The 21,432-nt window shown below is 46.5% G+C and overlaps 1 protein-coding gene across 4 annotated transcripts in view; it reads left to right on the forward strand.

Moving 5' to 3' along the window:
• Positions 1-21,432, forward strand: part of PIK3R6 (phosphoinositide-3-kinase regulatory subunit 6) — a 57,959-nt gene that overhangs the window by 12,019 nt on the left and 24,508 nt on the right. For 2 of the 4 annotated variants that reach the window (XM_053570004.1, XM_053570008.1), the window contains exons 2-9: positions 7,078-7,181; positions 11,529-11,612; positions 12,210-12,307; positions 13,283-13,351; positions 14,189-14,321; positions 14,496-14,565; positions 15,651-15,834; positions 20,362-20,527. In XM_053570004.1, coding sequence (XP_053425979.1) covers positions 7,169-7,181; positions 11,529-11,612; positions 12,210-12,307; positions 13,283-13,351; positions 14,189-14,321; positions 14,496-14,565; positions 15,651-15,834; positions 20,362-20,527 — 817 coding nt within the window. In that variant the 5' untranslated portion in view covers positions 7,078-7,168. Of the gene's footprint in view, positions 1-7,077; positions 7,182-11,528; positions 11,613-12,209; positions 12,308-13,282; positions 13,352-14,188; positions 14,322-14,495; positions 14,566-14,597; positions 14,764-15,650; positions 15,835-20,361; positions 20,528-21,432 lie in introns of those variants that run through there. The other 2 variants (XM_053570006.1, XM_053570007.1) reach the window with 2 other exon arrangements.

Raw genomic sequence — 21,432 nt, forward strand, 5'->3', positions numbered from 1 at the left:
TTCAGGATCGTATAGTAAGTGATCCCCAAACCGTTTCCACAATGGCCATGCCATTTTGCATTCTCACTAGTAATGTACATGAGTTTCCGTCCCTCCATGTGGTCTGCAACACTTCCGATTTTTCATTTTAAAAACTTAGTCATTGTACTAGGTGTATAGTGGTATCTCATGGTTTTCATCTGCTTTTCCCAAACTGCTAATAATATTGGGCATTTTTTATGTGCTTATTTGCCTTTCCTATATCTTTTTTTGGTGAAGTTATCTACTTAGATCTTTTGCCCAGTTAGGGGTATTATTTGTTTTCTTCCTGTTGAGTTTGGAGAGTTATTTATCTTACTTATCAGTTCTTTGTCACATATGACTTGCAAATATTTTCTCCAAGTCTCTACTTTGCCTTTTTGTTTTCTTAAAGGTGTCTGTGATAAAACCAAAATTTAAAAAAAAATTTTTTTTTTTTGCAGTTTTTGGCCGGGGCTGGGTTTGAACCCACCACCTCCAGCATATGTGGCCGGCGCCCCACTCGTTTGAGCCACAGGCACTGCCCCAAATTTTTCAATTTTGATGAAGTAAGAGCCAGTGCGGTAGCTAACCCCTGTAATCCCAGCACTCTGGGAGGCTGAGGTGGGTGGATTGCTTGAGCTCCGGAGTTCGAGATCAGCCTGAGCAAGAGTGAGAGCCCATGTCTACTAAAAATGGAAAAATGAGCCGGGTGTTGTGGCAGGTGCATATAGTCTCAACTACTCCAGAGGCCGAGGCAAAGAGAATCACCTGAGCCCAAGAGTTTGAGGTTGCTGTGAGCTGTGATGCCATAGCACTCTACTGAGGGTGACATAGTGAGACTCTGTCTCAAAAGAAGAAAAAATTGACGAAGTCCAATTTTACATTTTTTAATGGGTCATGGTTTTGGTATTATATCTAAGAACTCTTCCCCTAACATAAGGTCACAAAGATTTTCTCTTATGTTTTGTTCTAAAATTTATAGTTTTGAACTGTACTTCCTAATCTATGATCCGTTTTGAGTTCATTTTAATGTAAGGTGTGGGATTTAAGTCAAGCCGGGTTCTTTATGCATACTGATGATCAATTGTGCCAACACTATTTGTTGAAAAGACTCTCCTTTCTCCATTGATTTGCCTTTGCAACTTTGTCACAAATCAATTGGTCATATCCCTGTGGGTCTGCTGCACTCTCTGTTCTGTTCCCTTGATCTATGTGTCTAGCCCTTCATTAATAACTTTACTGTGATTCTTAAATAAGGAGTGTGAATCCTCAAATATTATTCTCTTTCAGGATTGTTTGGCAATTCCAGTTCCTTTGCTGTCCCTGTACATTTTGTAGTTGACTTGTATGTGTTCACCAAAAAAATCCTGCTTTTTATTGAAATTTGTAGTTTCATCATACAGAGCCTGCATGTGATTTCTTTTTCTTTCTTTTTTTTTCTTTTTTTGGAGACAGAGTTTCACTTCGTCACCCTCCGTAGAGTGCTGTGGCATCACAGCTCACAGCAACCTCCAACTCCTAGGCTTAGGTGATTGATTCTCTTGTCTCAGCCTCCCGAGTAGCTGGGACTACAGGCGCCCGCCACAATGCCTGACTATTTTTTGTTGCAGTTTGGCTGGGGCCGGGTTTGAACCTGCTACCCTCAGTATATGGGGCCGGCGCCTTACTCACTGAGCCACAGGCACCACCCTCTGCATGTGATTTCTAAGATTTATCCCTAAGTATGTCTTTTAATTTTGGGGGGGATCTATCATAAATGGTATTGTGTTTTATATTTTGGTTTCCAGTCGTTCATTGTTATCATACAGAAATGTGGCTGATGTTATATGTTGAGCTTGCATCTTGTGACCCTACTAAATTCACTGACTAGCTCCAAGAGATTTTTTTAGATTTTTTGCCTCACAGAGATCCTTGGGATTTTCTATGTAGACCTGTCACTTGCTAATAGGGTCATATTATTTGCTAACAGTTTTATTTCCAATCTGTGCACCTCTTTTTCCCTCTTATTATTACACTCACTGGAACTTCCAATATCATGTTAAATAGGAGTGGTAAGAATGGACATCCTAGTCTTTTCCTAATTTTTGAGGTGAAACATTCTGCCTTTCATCATTAAATATATCAGTTAGCTCTGGGGTTGTTGTTAACTGTTGTTTGTAGATATCCTCTATCAGATTAATAAAATTCCCTTATATTCCTAATTTATCATAAGTTTTTCCCATTACTGAGTGTCAAAATTTGTCAAATACATTTACCATGTCAATCAATATGATTCTATGGTTTTTAACTTTCAGTCTTTCATATGGTGGATAACATTGATTGATTTTCAAATATTGGACAAGTCTTACATCCTTGGGATGAACCCATCAGGTCGTTGTCTATTAGTCTTTTTCTATATCATTGGACTTGATTGTCCCATATATGTTCATTAGGGATATCGGTTTATTTGCTTTTCCTGTATTTTCTTTGCTTTGATATCAGGGTAATGCTAGACTCATAAAATGAGTTGGGAAGTGTTCACTTCTCTTTTATTTTCTGGTCCTATGGCTTATTTGGAAATGTGTTGTTTAATATCGAAGTATTTGAAGTTATCTTTCCTGATTTCAAGTTTAACTTTGGACTTCAATTATTTTAAATTTGTTAGGGTTTGTTCTGCGGTACAGGGTATGGTTTAGCCTGGTAAATGTTTCATGTGCCCTTGAAAAGAATTTGTATGCCCTTGCTGTTGTGTATAGCAGTCCATAAATGTCACTTAAATTCAATTGTTGATGGGCTCGGCACCTGTGGCTCAAGTGGCTAAGGCGTCAGCCACATACAGCTGAGCTGGCGAGTTCAAATCTAGCCCGGGCCTGCCAAACAACAATGACAACTACAGTAAAAAAAAAAAAAAAAATAGCTGGACATTGTGGCAGGCACCTGTAGTCCCAGCTACGTGGGAGGAGGAGGCAGGAGAATCACTTGAGTCCAGGAGTTGGAGGTTGCTGTGAGCTGTGATGCTATGGCACTCTACCCAAGGCGACAGCTTGAGGCTCTGTTTCGAAGAAAAAACTTCAGTTGTTAATGGTAGTATTATTCTGTTTTTCCACATCCTTGCTGATTTTCCATTTACTTTTCTTTTCTTTTTTTTTTTTTTTTATCCATTTACTTTTCTATTAATGACTAAGTACTGTTAAAATCCCTGACTATAATTGTAAATGTATTCACTTACCTTTTAGTTAAATAAGTTTTTCCTTCCTATTCGGAAACCTTATTGTTAGGTACATGCACATCTATAACTATGATATCTTCTTCATGAATTATCCCTTTTATTATTGCATAATGTTCTTCTTTATTTGTGGTAATTTTCCCTGCTCTGAAATGTGTTTTGCCTCGTGTTAATACAGCCACTTCAGCTTCCTTTTTTATTGTGAGATGGAGTCTCACTCTGTCACCCTGGGTAGAGCGCCCTGGTGTCATATCTTACAATAACCTCAAACTCTAGGGTTCAAGTGATCCTCTTGCCTCAGCCTCCTGAGTAGCTGGGGCTACAGGTGCCCTCCTACAGGTGACCATGCCCAGCTAGTTTTTCTATTTTTAGTAGAGATGGGGTCTTGCTCTTGCTCAGACTGGTATCAAACTCCTGAGCTCAAGCAATCCACCCAACTCTGCCTCCCAGGGTGCTAAGATCACAAGCGAGAGCCACCGTGCCCAGCCTCTACTTCCATTTTCTTTTGATTTGTGTTTGCACGGTATATCTTTTTTTATCCTTTGCTTTTAACTTATCTATGTCTTGCATGGTATATCTTTTTTTATCCTTTGCTTTTAACTTATCTATGTCGTGTTTAAAGTGAGTTTATCACAGACAGCATAGAGTTGAGTCCACTTCCCTTTATTATTCATTTTGACAATCTCTGTCTAAATTGGTGTGCTTAGACCATCTACATTTAACATAAATACTGATATATTTGAATTTTGGTCTCCCATTTTATTAGTCCTGTTTTTTGTTCCCCTAATAAGAGGGGGAAGCAATCAGGATTCTTCCCATGCCATTGGGACACATTTCCTCTAGTTAGAGAGAAGAACTTTCCTTCCCCAGAATCTTAGGCACCTGCATAGCCACTGCTTTCCTCACTGCTGCCACTGCTCCTTGCCTGGGGCTACAGCAGGAGAAAATGGAAAAAAGGAGGAAGCTTGCCCATCTCTCTAGTCTTTAAGGGGCCTTTTTTTTTCTGCTCCTCAGACCAGAACAGAGGACTTTTCCTTGACCTCTGTCTCCCCTTAATGTGCGCTTCTGAGTTTCAGCCTGCCTCGGTGTCCAGGATGATGTATAACAAAAGGGGGGAAACAAAATTCATGGCCAGATTGTTCAGATTGCACGTTCTGATTTCCTTCCACATTGCCCGCTACCACTTACTTTTCAGAATCCTGAAATACGTGGTCCATGCATATTATTCAGGGTTTTTATATTTTATTTTCTTTTGAGACAGAGTCTCACTTTTGGTAGAGTGCCGTGCCATCATAGCTCCCTACAACCTAAACTCTTGGGCTCAAGCGATCCTCTTGCCTCAGTTTTTCATTTTTTTTAGTAGAGATGGGATCTCATTCTTGCTCAGGCTGGTCTCGAACTCATGAGCTCAAGCAATCCACCCACGTCAGCCTCCCAGAGTGCTAGGATTACAGGTGTGAGCCACCGCACCCAGCCTATTCAGGGTTTTTAGTCGTATTTAGTGGAGAGTTACAGTGGACGTACTTATTCCATCTTAACCAGAACCTGAACCTTGAATGTCATATGGTTTTCCTGACTTTTTTTCAATGCATATATGCAAATTTATACCTAAAATTAATGTTAGAAATATGTTAACTATTTTGTCACCTACTGTTTAAAATGAATACTTTGGAAAATCTCCTGAATCCAGTAACTAGAGATATACATCATCATTTTATGACTGCATCATATTCTATACACAGATTAATTCATTTTATCGACATCTTATGATCGTGCCTTATGTTTCTTCTGGTTTTTCTCCATTATTAACAATGTTTTAGTGACTATCACTGTACGTACCCTGTATCCACTTGTCCAATATCTTCCTTACTATAAGTTCCTAAAAGTGGAATTGCTGTGACCAGAAGTGTAACTATTTTGAATTTGATGCTCATTACCCAGCTACCCTCCAGAAAGTCCATAGCAACTTTCCTCCTCAGCAGCTCTGTAGGACAGGAAATTTTCTTATATCCTTGTCAATAGCGGATGTCATTATCTTTTCTAATCTTTGCCATTGGTAGCTCACATTTCAATATTCATTTCTATGATTATCAATAGGCTAAAATTGTTTATCGTAGATTATAATGTCAGTGCATGGCTGAATTCAATTTGTTAGTATTTGTTTTTTAAATTTTGCATCCGTGTTTATAGGTGAGTCCAACCTATTTTTGGCAAAATAAGCATAATACAAATTTACCATTTTACTAATTTTTAAGGATACAATTCAGTGACATTAAGTACATTCACAAGGTTGTCCAAACATTGCCTCTCTCCATTTCTAGAACATTTCTATCCCAAACAGGACTCTCTGCCCATTAAACAATTGCTCCTTATCCTCCCTCCCCGGCCCCCGTAGCCTCTGTTACACTTGTTGTCTCTGTCTCTGAGAATTTTCCTATTCTACGTACCTCATGTTAAGTGAAATCATACAATATTTGTGGTTCTATGTCTGACTTAGTTCACTCAACATAATGTTTTCAAAGTTTGTCCAGGATATAGCACGTATCAGAATTTTGTTCCTTTTAGAGGTTGAATAAGTTTCCATATATATATATATATGTTTTTAATCCATTCATTGTTCTGTTGGTGGACACTTCAGTAGCTTTTACTTTTTTGCAATTTTGATAATGTTTCTGTGAACATTGGTACAAGTATCAGTTTGAGTTCCTGTTTTCAATTCTTTTGAATATTTACCCAGAAGTGGAATTGCTAGATTGTATGTAGTAGTAATTCTATGTTGAACTTTTTGAGGAACCTGCCGTATCATTTACCATAGTGCACACCCTCTGTGCATCAGGGCTCCAATTTCTCCACATCTTTGTCAGCACTTGTTATTTTCTGGTTTTTGTTTGTTAGTCAGTTGATTTCTTTTTTTATAATAACCATTCCAAAGATCATTATATAGCCATAACCTTTCCAATTTCTTTAAGCTACCTTTATTAGATTTTGGTATCAAAGTTAAGCTGGCGTTGTCCAATAAGCTGAGAATCTGTCCTTTTTCTCTGTGCTTTGGAGCAGTTTCAATAACATAGAAATTTTCTTTACTCTGCAGGTTTTTAAGAACTTAACAGAGAAACGATCTGGGCCAGACACCACTTTTTTAGGGCTAGTTCTTTAACAAGTTTCTCTATGTCCTCCCTGGTTATTAATATAAATAGTTTTTCCCTCATTCTTTTAGAGCCTTTCAAGTCATTTTTACTTTCCTAGAAAAACCAATATGATACAGAGGATTCAGATGTTCTTTTTTGCTCTCAACAAATATATACGATATTTATCATTTCTATTATTATCTCTGTGATCTCTCTCCTTAGAGAGGTGGGTGTGTATTTGTCTGGATGTTCATTTTCTCTCCAAGGAACAGGCTCTTGGATTTGTCTAGAGTTCCTTGTTTCTCAGCTATTGGGTTAGCTATTGTGGGGAGCAGACTTGGATCACAGTGGGGCAGCGTGGAGTCATGATTGAGGGCAGAGATCTAGATCCAGGTGGTCGAGTTCAAGTCCTCATTCCTTTACTCACTACCTATTTGACCTTGAATAGTTATTTAACCTCTCCGTGTTTCAGTTTCTCCAGCTATAGAATAGAGTGTGCATGTCGGGGATGGGGTGGGGAGGAAATATTATCTACCTCATACGCTTAATATTAATATTAATGAGTTGGTATTTTTAAGTGCTTGGAAGAGTGCCTGGCACGCAGCACCATATGAGTATTTCTAAAATAAATCTGGACTTCCCTCCAGCGTGCTAGAAGTCTAGGTCTCCTGAGAGCGTCTCCATTTCCCAAATATACTTTCTGCATCTTCACACCACTTACACTACCTACCTCTTATTTTGCAGAACTATCTCTGTGCAGGAGAACAACCACTTGCTTTCCATTCTGCTACCTGAGAGGACCACACCCTCCTCACTCACACTCCCCCAGGCTCCCATGGAGAGCTCAGGTCAGTTTCAGGGGTGGGGGTGGGGGGAGGGTCTAGTGGGCCTGGCTGCTCAGAGGGGAGGGCCCCTCTTGTGTGTCAGCTCCCAGGGTTGGCAGGACCCTTGGCACCCAACCAGACCGCAGGCGCCCAGTTCAGCTGCCCAAATGTGAGAGTATCTTGAGAGGCATCCACATACCGGCATGAGTCCCAGCTGCTTGCAGGTCACTGAGCTGTACAAGGGGAGTGATGTCAAGAACAGCCAGGATTTATTACCAAACAGTGGCGGTTATTTGACAAAAACCTGTACAGCACTTACACTGTATCGAGGAGTGATAAAAACACTTGACAAATATTAACTCATTTAGTCTTTTTTTTTTAAGATAGGGTCTTGGTCTGTTGCCCAGGCTAGAGTGCAGTGGCATCATCATAGCTCACTGCAGACTTGAACCCCTGGGCTCAAGTGATCCTCCTGCCTCAGCCTCCCAAGAGAGGTTAAATAATTTGCTTAAAGCCAGGCGTGGAATCTGGGACAGCAAGGAGGGATGACTCTACCTCTCAACCTGTGTCATCTAAGGGTCCCCCCAGCAAATCAGAGACCACACCACAGGCCAGAAGGCAAAGACTCTAGAGCCCTGGCAGATCCCTGTCCTGAAGAAAGGGAGGGGACCCCCAAGACAGAGTCAGCTGCCTAGTGGTTAGAAGTAGCTCTACTGGCTTAGGCAACCCCAATGAATCCTACTTGGCCAATATTTTGAGTTGTCTGTAACCAGCTGGCATTTGAGGTGGAAGGCTAGGGGCAGGGCAGCACTGTGAAAAATACCTAAATATAGTCATGGGCCATGTAAAGACATTTCAGTCAACAAGACCTAATACATGTATAAGACAGTGGTCACTCTGGGAGGCTGAAGCAGATGGATTTTTTGAGCTCAAAAGTTTGAAACCAGCCTAAGCAAGAGTAAGTCCTTGTCCCTAAAAATAGCCAGGCATTGTGGCAGGTGCCTGGAGTCCCAGCTATTTGGGAGGCTGAGGAAAGAAGATCACTGAGCCCAAGAGTTTGAGGTTGCTGTGAGCTATGACATCACAGCACTCTACTGAGGGTCTCAAAAAAAAAAAAAAAAGACAGTGGTCACACAAGATTATAACTCTGTATTTTTACTATACCTTTTCTACGTTGAGATACGCAAGTACTACCACTGTGTTACAGTTGCCTGGAGTATTCATCACAGTGACATGCTGTACAGCTGTGTGGCCCAGGAACAGTCAGCTACACCACACAGCCTGGGCGTGCAGGAGGCTGCCCTGTCAAGGCCCGTCAGTGCCCTCCATGCTGTTCACAGTGTGCTTCCCAGAACACATCCCTGTTGTTAGGCAACTTGTGACTATTTCAAAGCCAATTTGCTTTGCACGCATTTTAATTACAGCAATAAAAATACACTATGATGTCTTTTAGGTGTGCCAAGGAAGGTTGTTCGGATGAGAGCAATAGAAACTGATAAGGCTAATTTAATTTCCAAAAAAACAAAGTGGCCAAGGATTGAAGGAAGGGCTGAAGCACCAGACACCAGAAAGAGCAGGGGACAGGGCAGACCTGCCACGGGGGCACAGAGAGCACACCAGTCGTCCTCCCCTCCTCGCACTTCCGCACAAGCCTCTGAAAGAGAGAGATGCCTTGGCCAGCTTGGTCCTGTGCTCACACTGAATCCGGAGCAAAGTAGGGCACCCACCGAGTCATCCCACCCAGATTGCAGTGTGAGCAGGAACCATGGATATCCATGCCCAAAGATGTGACAGATGACACCCAAATCCAGTGAGTGAGAGGAAACACTCCCAGATCGGAATGCTTGCTCTGGCAGCTCCAGTCTTCCCACCGTGACCAAGATTGCAGTTGTCCTGGCTGCCTTCCCATATTAGAGCCCTCTCTAGCCCTAACTCCCAGAGTTAAAAAGAAGAGCCCCTGAGAAGTAAAATATTTATTTGGGGGATGGAAAAGAGCGATATATCAAGGGCACCAAGGCTGTTGTTATTTTGCCCTCCCCAAAAGGCAGATGACTTTTGTAGTGGCTGAGGCAACGTAAGACAAGGGTAAGGGCTCTGGACCTGGAAGCTAGCACACAGGGAGAACAGCATTTGTCCTGCCAAACTCACGGGTTCTATAGCTTAGTAGCTAGGGCGCCAGCCACATACACCAGTGCTGGCAGGTTCAAACCCAGCCTGGGCCTGCCAAATAATGACAACTACAACAACAACAACAACAACAACAAAATAGCCGGGCATAGTGGCGGGTGCCTGCATTCCCTGCTACTTGGGGGACTGAGGCAAGAGAATCACTTAAGCCCAAGAGTTGGAAGTTGCTGTGAGCTGTGATGCCATAGCACTCTACCGAGGGTGACATAATGAAACTGTCTCAAAAACAAAAGAAAACAAAACAAACTCACAGGTTCTTGTCAGAATCAAATGAGATAATATATTGGAAAACACTTCATATATATCCATGAGTCAGTCAGAGAATGGTAGCTCCCTAACAACCCCAAATTTCATTAACACAACAAATGTTTATTCTCACTCACATCCCGATCCAATCTGGGTTTTAAGAAGTCATTCAGGGACTGAAGAGAGAGTGTGGAGGACAGGCCTGCAAGTGACAGACATCACTTCCACCACATTCCATTGGCCAGAACTCAGTCACATGGCTTTTAGCTAACTACAGGGGAGTCTGGGAAATGTAGTCTTCGTGTCTACCCGTGACAAAAATGAACCTGGTTGGATGAACATACAGCGTTGTCTTGCTACTCCTATGGAATACTCTGTGTGTTCGCCTTTCAAGTGCTGTTTAAATGTTAGGTATTAATTGTCATATTAATAATTAACAGTAATATCCCGTGTTCCTGGGTGGAGATGAGAATAGCAACAGGGGATGCCACTGATTTATATGATGATATTAGGCATACACATCATAAATGAGCAACCCCAAGACACTTGAGGCACAAGACACATCCCTTCCTTTCTTTTACTTGATCAGATCAAAACCAGCTTTCATTTCCAAGATTAAGATGAATTCCAGTATCATTCACTTGGGATACTTCTCCCTTTCTTGGGAGCTTGTGGAGAAAGCCAGGGCTTACAATGCCTGGGCAGGGGAAGAGGCCAGAGTGTCCAGTCCCCCATGGCTGCAGCCTTCAGAACGGCTTGGCTAGGCTTCCATGGTCTACAGGGAGACGGGAAGATACTGTGGGAAACAGGAGATCTTTGCTGTGGCATTCAAAAGCACAGGATTCAGAGCTAAGCGGCCCTCATCTGGTCTTGCCACTATTGCTAAGCTACATCCAAGACAGCCCAGTCTTCCTCATGCCCCGGAACCCCATAATCTTTGTGCCCTCACAGTCTCCCACCCAACCTCCCACCCTTGAATTTGGCCATTCATCTCTTTAGCTAAAAGCATTAGTCTTTATCCTCATCCCTTTTAGACAGTCCAGCTTGTTGGGCTCAGTCAGCTGCCAGGGGGTCTCAAAATCTAGGGCCTTCGGGGGCCAGGGAGAGTAAGTGAAATCAGGGCAGTGGGAGCAGGGAAGAGCCGGAGAAGCTGGGCCCGTCTTGAGGAGGCAGCTGCTCCCTCGCCCCATCAATTCTCAAGTGTGAGAAGAATGTGTGCTCAGTGTGGGCAGATTTTCCCAGAGCTGCCAGAAACCCAAACTTTCATGCAAAATCTCCTGATGTGTAAATGTTGGCAGCTAATTTCTTTTTTTGTTTTTTCTTAAAGACACTACAAAAGTCCAAACAAAACAGGTCTGCAGGCCAGATGTGGGCAAAGCCTGAGACTTTGAATTTTGTCCTGGCTGCCCAAGCCTTTTGAAAACAAAGTTTATTTGGAGCTGTCTCTCAGGGCTTCTGGCAACTTCTCTATTTTTCTGTGAAACATAAAAGGTTAACTCCCCTTGCAAAGCAGGGGAACCTGAGGCTCAGAAGATAAAGGCTTGGCTGCTCTTGTAATTGGGTGGGGGAAAGGGGGAGAGAAGACAACGTGCTTGTCACAGCTGAATGTGACACAGCAGAAGCAAGAGAGAGCAGGAAAGAGAAGAAGGGAAGGAAAAAAAAGGAAGGAAGGAAGAAAATGTGTTATTTTTTTTCTAATATGCAGTAAAATAAGCACATAACTATTCAGACTTTAAGACTGCTGTGTACCACCTAAAATTGTCTTGCCCATCACCAGTAGCAGTATACTACACTTTAAATCATGAACCCCAAGTGCCATTACTTTTGTCACCTCTTGAGGCTCATAGAAGGGGCTAAAGACATTCTCAGGGGGCATGGAGGTGGGGTAGGTTGGGGCCAAGAGGACTGAGCTCCCCTCCACTTTCCACCACTGTCCAGATGTGGAGCTGGACCTCCAGAGGAGTGTGCAGGCTGTGCTCCGGGAGCTCAACGCCCAGGCCCCGGCCCTGCAGAGCAACCAAGGTAAGAGCCAATGAGCGGGCTGTGGCTGGTCCCCCTGCCTCCCCTCACCCGCCCCAGCCAAACCCACATGTTGGAGTTCATAGGGTGAGGGGCTTCCAGCCAAGCCCTCTTCTTGCTAGAAATATCTAGAGCCTGAAGGAGTGAGAAGGCATCTCTGCTCCCTGGTTCAACGCTCCTAGAACTGAGCACATGGGAACCTGCCACCCTCTTTCTTAACCACCTGTGCCAGCTTCACAGCCAAACCAAATGCCTCACCACACTGCAGGCCCATGGTGCTCCCAGAGAGTGGCTAGGGACACACCCACGCAAATGTTGCTGCTCTGCCATCTACAGGCACACACAGTCCCCACTGGTGTCCAACCTGTCCTCATTTCTGTCCTGAAAGTTCATTGTCCCCAAAGAACTATGGATCAGTATTCCCCCCACCTGAGGAGCCCACGCCAAGTACACATGGAACCAAGCACTGGGTAGTGGAGGGCCAGGCCTATAGCTAGGCAAAGTCTCAGTACAGGGCTCCAGGGCTCAGGGTCCTGCTCAGAGGAGCACCCTCTAAGATCCCCTGCCCTGCCCGGTCATGTGGGGCTCCTCTTCCTCCAGGCCCAGGCATGTGGAGATGGTCCCTGCACAAGAAAGTCGAGCGCGACCCTGGCAAGAGTCCAGCGCTGGTCCGCATCTTGCTCAGAGAACTGGAGAAGGTGGGTTCCCCCGGCCTGGGAGAGGCAGCTGGGATCAGAGGAAGAGAGGGGCTGATCCTGCCCAGGGCTCAGCCCCAACAGTGCTTAGTCATTTGTGGACTACTGGCATGATTTTTACCATGTACATCTTCCTCCCTGCACTTGTACATAAGCAATGTTTTCTTTACATCAATTACCCTTGTTTTACTTGAATAAACATATTTCAAAAAGAACCTGGGTACAGTGGCAGCCTGTAGTCCCAGGTGCTTGGAGGCTGAGGCTGGAGGATCACTTGTGTTCAGGAGTTCAAGGCTGCAGAGCTATGATCATACCTGTGAATAGCCACCACATTCCAGCCTGAGCATCACAGGAGAATCCTTCTCTAAAAAAATAAAAATGGGAAGAAACCCTATGATATGGCCATAAATGGAAAACCCATTATCACTTGTCAGAAACAGAAGGCACCTGTAAACATAATTATGTAATGATTGACATTTTTCAAAATTATCCTTGTACCACCTAAAATTATCCTCTGCACCACCCAGCGTTCTGTGTGCAGCTGTTAGGGAAACGCTGCGTTCAAGGGAGGCTCCAAGTTGGGGGTTTGCTTGGTGCTTTGCTGTGTTTCCTGCCCTGAGTCAATGTCATCCCTCCTCCGTGGAGACCCTGCATCCCACACCCCCCAGGCCCTCACTGAAGGGCTCCCACCTCTGTGCTCCCTCCCTCTCCCCGACCCCCTCAGCTGCCCTCCACCCCATCCCCTGTACACCCCAGCCTGGACTGCCTCCTGCTACCCTGTTTCCCCGAAAATAAGACAGTGTCTTATTTTAAGGTGTGCTCCCAAAGATGTGCTAGGTCTTATTTTCAGGGGACGTCTTATCTTTCCTGTAAGTAGGTCTTATTTTCGGAGGATGTCTTATTTTCGGGAAAACAGGGTAGGACGCAGGGAGCCTCACAGCACAATAAATGTCAACTGATCCATCTTCTGTTTTCCAGGCAGAAAGGGAGGACCTCAGGCACGTCATCATTCCCTTGCTGCTCACTCTAATGTACGTGCTCACCAAGGTGAGCAGGGGGCTGAGGTCAAGGTGGGTAGTGGTGACCCACATGTGGCTGGGCCGGACACTGTCCTCTCCTCTTATTGGCTGCTGGCCCCTGCCAGTGTCAGCCTAGAAAAACCTCTTGGATTGCCTGCCCCAAACTGGCTTCTCAGCACACTGTGCCCTTTCCCTCCCACACAGAGAGACAACACTGGGGAGGCTCTGGGGAGGTTGAGGCAGGGTGGAGAAGGCGCGGAGAGCCTCAAATGGCAGGATGAGAGCTTTGGATTTGCTCATACATGCAATAGGAACCATCATGAATCCCTACACAGAAAGGAGATGTGATAAAACTTTTCTGATGTCATGGAAAGAGTAACCTGGAGCTGTGTATAGTCTCGGGCTGGGGGTGGGGGTGAGGAAGTCAGGAAGAGGAAGTCTGTGTGGCTCACTGGAGAGCCAGGGGCAGGTGGGGCATGGCTGGCTCCCACAGAGGAGAGAGGACAGGACTGTTTCGTGCAAGGAGGAGCAAAGCAGAAGTGACTCCAAGGTTTTGAACCTGGTGGGCTACAGGAACGCACTGCCCTGGTGGAGCAAAAAGGCCAGTGGGGGGAGGGGTTTGATTCGCTGGCGACACCTGATAAGATGAGTTTCCACCTTGGTAAGCTAGAAAGGAGCAGAAAAGAAATGTCTTATGGGTGTGCTGGAGGAAGAGCCTGGAAGATGTGGGTTTGGGAGAGAGCTGCGAGCTCAAGTCCAGCCGTGAGGCCAGACCTTCCTCCTCCTCTTCCAATCTCCCACAACACTCCCCCCAGGACCCTTCATGACCTGGGTTCTGGGCACCCCAACTCCCCCTCCCACGCAGGCCACAGGCATCACGGAGGAGCTCTACCAGAGGACCTACACCTTCTGCATGAAGTTACTGACCCTGCCCACCCCCTACTGCACCATTGCCTTGGACTGTGCCATAAAGCTGAAAACGGAGACAGCTGTCCCAGGTAAGAGCCTCCGAGAGTCTTTGTCTCCCAGGCTATACCTCCAGCACCACCTCGGGGCTTGCCTTTTTCTCTGGGATACTGAGGAACTTAAAAGTCTCGCCACCGTCTGTGAGAAGGTGGGGACTGGAAGTCAGAGCCTTGGGGGTTGGGTGGCTGAAGTGGTCTGATCTGCAGGGACGCTCTACCAAAGGATGGTCATTGCTGAACAGAACTTGATGAATGAACTGTACCCCTACCAGGAGAGGTGAGTGGCTCCAGAAAGGACTCTGCTTTCAGCCCCTACAAGGTGTTGGGGACTGTGACTGCTCAGTGACAGGAGGACAAAAGAAGAGGCTGGATTAGGAGCCCCCCAGCAGAGCTTACTGGCTGTGACATTTGTCCAGCTTGAAATGTGTTTGCACAAGACGGGTCATGTGGTTTTCCGGAGACTGCTGGAAGCAGGGTAGGTCTTTCTTCGTGGGATGGATTCAGAGCTACCCTGCTCACCTGCAGAAGGTGGACATAGCCTTGGGGCCGTTCTGAAATTCTTTTGTTCCACCTACATCCTGCTCTCTGCCAGGAAGTAGCACCAAACCAGCCAGGCAGCCAGAGGGGGGCTCCAAATCAGCCTTAGTGGAGGAGAATCAGCCACAGTCACAGATGCAATCTGGAGGTTTTCTGCTGAGTGTGCCCAGCTCTTTAGAAAAGACTGAGGAAAAGCCCACTCTTCATGCTGGGGAAAGGGGTGATAAAGTCTGGGTTGATGCCTCCCTCTGACTCAAGGCACAGCTTGAGTTTGAGGTTGAGACTGCTGTGTTCATGAAGGGTGCAGGGAGGTGAAGGGGACCTAGGCCAATTAGCAGTGGAGAAGTGGGGATGACATTGTTGAGTGAGGAGGGCAGAGTAGGTGAGATTGGTTTTCTCGTGTGATAAGGGTGATGAGAAGATGGAATGCACTTGGGGTTCCGGGCTTCCATTCTGGCAGGACGGAGTTAGGATCCCTCCTAGAGGGGGATATAGTCACTGGGCCAAGATGCTGAGGGAGGGGGCAGGATTAAGGTTGGAACTTACGTAGATGCAAGACAAGACCTGCTTTCCTGGGCAAAGACCGAGGGCTACAGCAAAATGGACTGGAGCTGCCGCTCTAGAAGGGCTGTGCATATTCTTATTTGCCCTAGTTCCTGCCACTCCCTATTGTCATCCTGCCTAGAGATGTTAGGATTTGAGGCTCCTCTTTTTGGAGAAACTAAATAGCTTGGGATGCTGCCCAGCCCTGACGGTGCCCATGCAGTAGCTGCCTCCTTAGTAGCCATCTGCATCAGTTCTGCCCTCCCCCACCTCTGCCCGCAGAGTGTTCCTCTTTGTGGATCCTGAGCTGGTGTCTGCCTCCGTGTGCAGTGCCCTGCTCCTGGAGATAGAGGCGGCCCAGGAGCAGCAGACGCCAGAGGCCTGCATGCGGCACGTGGTCTCCCATGCCCTGCAGGCAGCTCTGGGGGAGGCCTGCCAGGCAGGTGCCCTGCGCCGGAAGCTGCAGGTAAATCCCCACCCCAGCCCCTTGTGGGTTTCAGCCCAGGTCCCTGCACATTCACACCAATCATTCACTCTACTTAGCCCCCTTCTCCTGTTTTATACGACTTTTCCTCCCCTAAATCAAAAATGAATACACTTTTACTAAAGAAAATCTGAAAAATGCAGACGAGCTCAAGAAGAAAATATTATAACCTTCAACCCAGACATAGGAATGAACATGTTTTCATAGTTCACAAATGTGACAATAATAATGAGTCACTGTTTATTGAACACCTAGTTTGTTCCAGACTGTGTTAGACACTTTACATCTATTGCATTTCAAAATTCTCCCTTCAACATTGCGACATAGATAAAATTATTATCATCTACATTTATAGATGGGGAAACTAAGGCACAGAGATATTGCTAACCTACTCATGGTCACACAGAGGCAAAGTGCCCGAGGCAGGACTTGAACCCGAATCTTATTGATGTCAAGCTTATGTTCAATTGCTTTCCAGCTTCCCCATCTCCTTTTCAACATCTTAGGATACCAAATTGCATAAATGTTTGTAGATCCTGCACGTGCACGCAGGCGTCACGTGCAGGATATATGAGCACACGTGTGTCTTTGAAGGCCTCGTTTTCCTGTGCCATCGGAAATACCGCCAGATGGAAATATTTTCCTTGGAAAACATGTACTTCTAAAGGTTGCACGGTGTTCTGTCTTATGAATGTGCTGATATTTATTCAACCAATGCCCCAATCTTGTTGTTAAGTGTTTAGTCTATTTCCAACACTTATTTTCTAGCTTTTCTCTCTGACTCAGCCCCTATGCATGGCCCAAGAAATCCAGTAGGTTGGAGATTTTCTGGCCAAGGGTAGATACCAGGTACTAGACTTTTGATTTGGGGAGAACTGCTGCCTATAAGAGGTGACTTTCTGTGGGGTGACATGGAGAAGGCTGCTGGAAGGCTGGACAGGATGACAGCTAGGGCTCTGAGTGGCTATGACTCAGGGCTGTGGTGCTGCCTGCGGGGTGCCAGGGACCCACAAGGGAGAGTTTTCTCAAGGGTTCAGCCATCTGCAGCTTGTTCAGCCCCAGGAAGTGGGGGAGTTAGTCTCTATCCCCAGCCCATGACTCAGACCCTGCTTTGCCCTTCAAAATGCGTTGGACTCATTGCTCCACAGTCTGACCCTCAGATCCTTTCTTTGGCAGGCCTTTACTTCAATGTACAGCTGTGTCCCTCCTCAAACCATTTTTATTATTTTTTTGTCATTCTCTTTATCAAAGAGCACCTTCCCTATACCTAGAATACCATTGCTTTGTGATTGTCCACCTGCTTGGACCTATCAAGGGTTCTTGACTCATTCTCCCCACCCAACCATCCTTGACTTCCTCCTTTCATAGCAGCCCCTGTAGGTGTTTGCAGCACACATCACATGTTGGGGAATATCCCCACCCCCACTAACTCCTACCTTAAGCCTTCTCTTAGTTTCAGCACACACATATGACCCCTAATGCGCGATACTGTCCTCTCTCCCTGCAACTGGCCATGACTCTCAGGAAGGTGGGGAAAAAGAGGACTTTTTCTGACTCAGCATTTGTCTGCTAACTCAATACTTCCCAGTACCCTTTCTGCAGCTCTGGTGGTTGTTTCTAGCTCACAGAATAGGTGTAGGCCTAAGACAGGCATCATTTTGATACAACCAACTCAAATGCATAAGAGCACTGATTTGTGTTACTCAATGATATGGGAAATAGACAATCCATCCCCAAGATTCACACCATCCCCCAGTTGGAGGAAGCTGGGTTTTGGGATAGGGTTAGGAATGAGATTGGGCTTCAGGGTAGCACAAGGTCAGGAATGGGGCAGGGTTCAAGGTTGGACCTCACAGGTCTGTTGCACACATTATTTTGCAATGAAAAAAGAAATACTGAAAGTAAAACGTGTATTTTTTTAGGTGTAGTCAAACTGTTATGTCCTCCCCTCCCACCTCACTTTATCCAGAGCCCACAGCTCTGGATCTTGATTTTTTTTTTTTTTTTGTAGAGACAGAGTCTCACTTTATGGCCCTCGGTAGAGTGCCGTGGCGTTACACAGCTCACAGCAACCTCCAACTCCTGGGCTTAAACGATTCTCTTGCCTCAGCCTCCCAAGTAGCTGGGACTACAGGCGCCCGCCACAACGCCCAGCTATTTTTTGGTTGCAGTTCAGCCGGGGCTGGGTTTGAACCCGCCACCCTCCATATATGGGGCCGGTGCCTTACCGACTGAACCACAGGCGCCACCCTGGATCTTGATTTTTATAGAGAATTTGGGGAAGGTGCAGAAGGAGAGCAAGAAGGGATTATGGAGAAGCCATCGTCTACCTGAAATTAAAGACCCTGGAAAGCTTAGCATTAGAGGGGCCCTCACAGTCCCCTGGTAACCCTCATTGGATGAACATCAGCCTGGCCTGGGGTTCCCCAGCTTATATTGACCACCACTTCTCACACCCCTGAGACTCAGCCCCCCTCTCTGGAATTCTACCTCTTGAAGCAAGTTTAGAGGTATCATTGCCAGTCACCTGCCCAGCAGGTAGGACTTGTCTGACCGTCAGGGCACATTCTGTGAACTGAGGGGTTGGTCTGAGACCCAGATAGGGAGTAGATTGGTCTCTGTGCATGTCCATTGGACTAGCTGACAAGGTCCCAGATTGGGAGGTCAGCCTGGGACACCCCATCTCTCTGACCCTTTGTACTGTGTTCTGGGTACTGGAGATGGGGGTATCTCAAGGTAGACGTACCCCACATGAGGTCAGGGGTACAAGGACCAGGGCAGGCTTCTTTGCTAAGCCTTGAAGTCAGGGATCTCCAGAGACATGTGGCAACCAGGCCAAGGAAGGGAGTCAGAAGACACAAATGTCTTGAGGATTGGCAATGTAACCTTGAACCAGTTGCTGCTTCTCGAGATTAGGGTCCAATTTTTCCTCTTGTTCCCATGCCTTTATTCTACTGAGCTCAAGAGCCAGCTCTGCCCACAGCCTCTTCCCTTCTCAGCTCACTGCCTGCCATTCTCACACCCACTTAGGCATGAAGCCTTGGGACAGACCCTTTCTGTAGCTTCCACCTTTAAATGTGGGCAGAATCAAGCCATTTCCCACCGCCTCAACTGCCACCATGCTGGCCTCAGTGCCTCCTGGCCCCCCTGCGCCTACTCTGGCCCCCTGCCCCTCTGATCCATTCTCAAACCTGTCGCTACTAACACATGAGTCAGATCACCCCAGGTGTCTACTCCACCATCCCCATGTCTCTCTTTGTGGAAATTTCTAAGCAGTAGGTTTACTGGGGCCCCACAGTGGGGCATGAAGTGTGCAAGATTGTGTGCAGGGACAAAGAAGGCTGTTGTGTAGATGCTGGGTCTGGGGGATGTCTGGAGCTGAACTGGCTTTTAGAGACATCTGGAATTGGGATGAGGGGGTAAGGCCTTTATGCCTCCACATCCACTATGTACTGGATGTGGACTGTCCCCCGGAAAAGGGCATGTCCTGAAGAGGTGGCTTTCTTCCACTGAATGTGATTTTGGAACAAAGCTGAGCACTCTGGCTTCCAGTTCTCCTAGCAACAGGGCTAAGGAGTGCCTCAGATCTGAAGGTGGAAATCTAATCACTGCCCCAGTATCTACAATAGCACCTCACTCCAAGTCAAAGGCAAAGTTATTATGGTGGCCTACAAGACTCTCATGAATTTCCTCTCCCATCCATCTCCTGCACTCCTCTCCTCATTTTCTCTACTGTGGGGACACAGGACTCTTTATTGCTCCTCAAACACATCTGGCATACTTGTGCCCCAGGGCCTTTGCATATGCTGTTCCCTATGCTTAGAATATTCTCTCAGATATTTGCAGGGCTCACCCCTTTACATCTTTTGAGTCAACACTTTGAGTCACTTTCTCAGTGAAGCTACCCAGGCCACACCATGTAAATATTCAGCCTCTCCCCTAAATTCCACATCCTTCTTCTCTGCTTTATTTTCTCTTTAGCATGTATCATTACATATCATACTATAAATTTTACTTGTCTGATTTATCACCTGACCCCCCCACTATAAGTTCCATTAAGACAGAAATTTTTGTCTGTTTTGTTCACTGCTGTCTTTCAAAACCTAGAACATGAACAAAACAGACAAAAATCCCTGCCTTCCTGGAATTCACATTCTAAAGGGGGCAGAATGTTCATCCAAAAGCTGGTGATGCTTTTGAGGGGGTAGGTGGCAGTGGCCATCTCCACCCTTCCAGGTTACAGATGTTTGAAGCCACCAGCTGTCTCCCCAGATCGGAGTGTGAGGGGCAAAAGGGCCCCCACCTCCAGGCAGCTTCGGGTTAACAGCAGTGTCAGGGCAGGACTGGGCCTTGGACGTGGGTTCCAGAAGCCTTTTCAAGAAGCTCTGTCCTGGTTTCCAAGGGCAGAGGGGAGGTGCCACCCTGGGCTGCCATGGCCCTGCAGACTTGGGTGGGTGCTGGGGTGCGTGGGTGCTGGGCTGCGACCTAGGCTCTGATGCTCTTCGACAGACCAGCTCACGCTGCACCCTAGAGCACTATTTCCATGCCGTGGTGACAACCGTGGAGCAGTTGGCAAGCGAGGCCAGCCCGAGCCGGGCAGAACATCTGGAGAGGCTGGAGGAGATTTACTGCTCACTGCTGGGGCCCGCAGCCGCCGCGAGAGAGCACTGCGACGGTAAGAGGCAGGGGCCAGATGGGACCCCTCAAGGGTCCAGGCTGAGCAGTGCCGCAGGGGGCTCCAGAGAGCAACTCTGGACCTGCCGTGAGTCCACGTGGTGCAGGAGGGGCGGGACATTTGGCGGTTCCTCTGGGCCTGGGGGACCCGGCTAAGAAGATGGATAATTTGGTCAAGATAGCAGTTGACACCTACAGAGCACCTACTAGCCTCAAGTTGCTGTTCTAAGCACCTTAAATATGGTATATTTCACATATCGTATTAACTCAATCCTCATAGTAAAACTTAGGAGATTGAAACTATTATTACCCCCATTTTACAGAGGAGAAAACTGAGTTAGAAAGAGGCGAAGATTCAAGTTCAGGCTGTCTAGTTCTTCACCACTCTGCTGCAGTAACCCAAGTCCATCTTCTAGAGCATCTGATATAGCAGATGAGTCTAGGTCATTTGTACCTGGTATCACCTGTCTTTGTTCCACACCCCTCCTTCCTATCCGCGCATTTATGAGACAAGGCCATACACCAACAGGAAGCTCCGTGTGGATGGGGAATCTGAAATAGCCTACAGCACTGTCCTAAATAGTATTTCCTGGCTGTTGTGGGACGGTTCCGACTTGGGTTCTGCTTCATGGTCACCCAAAGTACCCATGGAATGTGTCAGCCTGCACGTCCCAGAACACGTGGTCAGTGACTAGCACCTGTAGCTACAAGGCACGGGGTTAAGAACTGGAAACCACTGGCAGAGGTCAGCGGGCCAGCTTTGGGTGTTTCGACTTGGCCGCCCCAGTTAGGTGGAAGCTGCAGAAGTCAGGGTGAGGTGGGCAGAACAGCCACAGCCTAAAGCTCCAACTTCTCAGCTTTATTCTGTACTGCCTTTGATCACCATGTGGAAATGGCTATTCAAGA

This window comes from Nycticebus coucang, chromosome 18 (genome assembly GCF_027406575.1).
Source record: "Nycticebus coucang isolate mNycCou1 chromosome 18, mNycCou1.pri, whole genome shotgun sequence".
Classification (NCBI taxonomy): domain Eukaryota; kingdom Metazoa; phylum Chordata; class Mammalia; order Primates; family Lorisidae; genus Nycticebus; species Nycticebus coucang.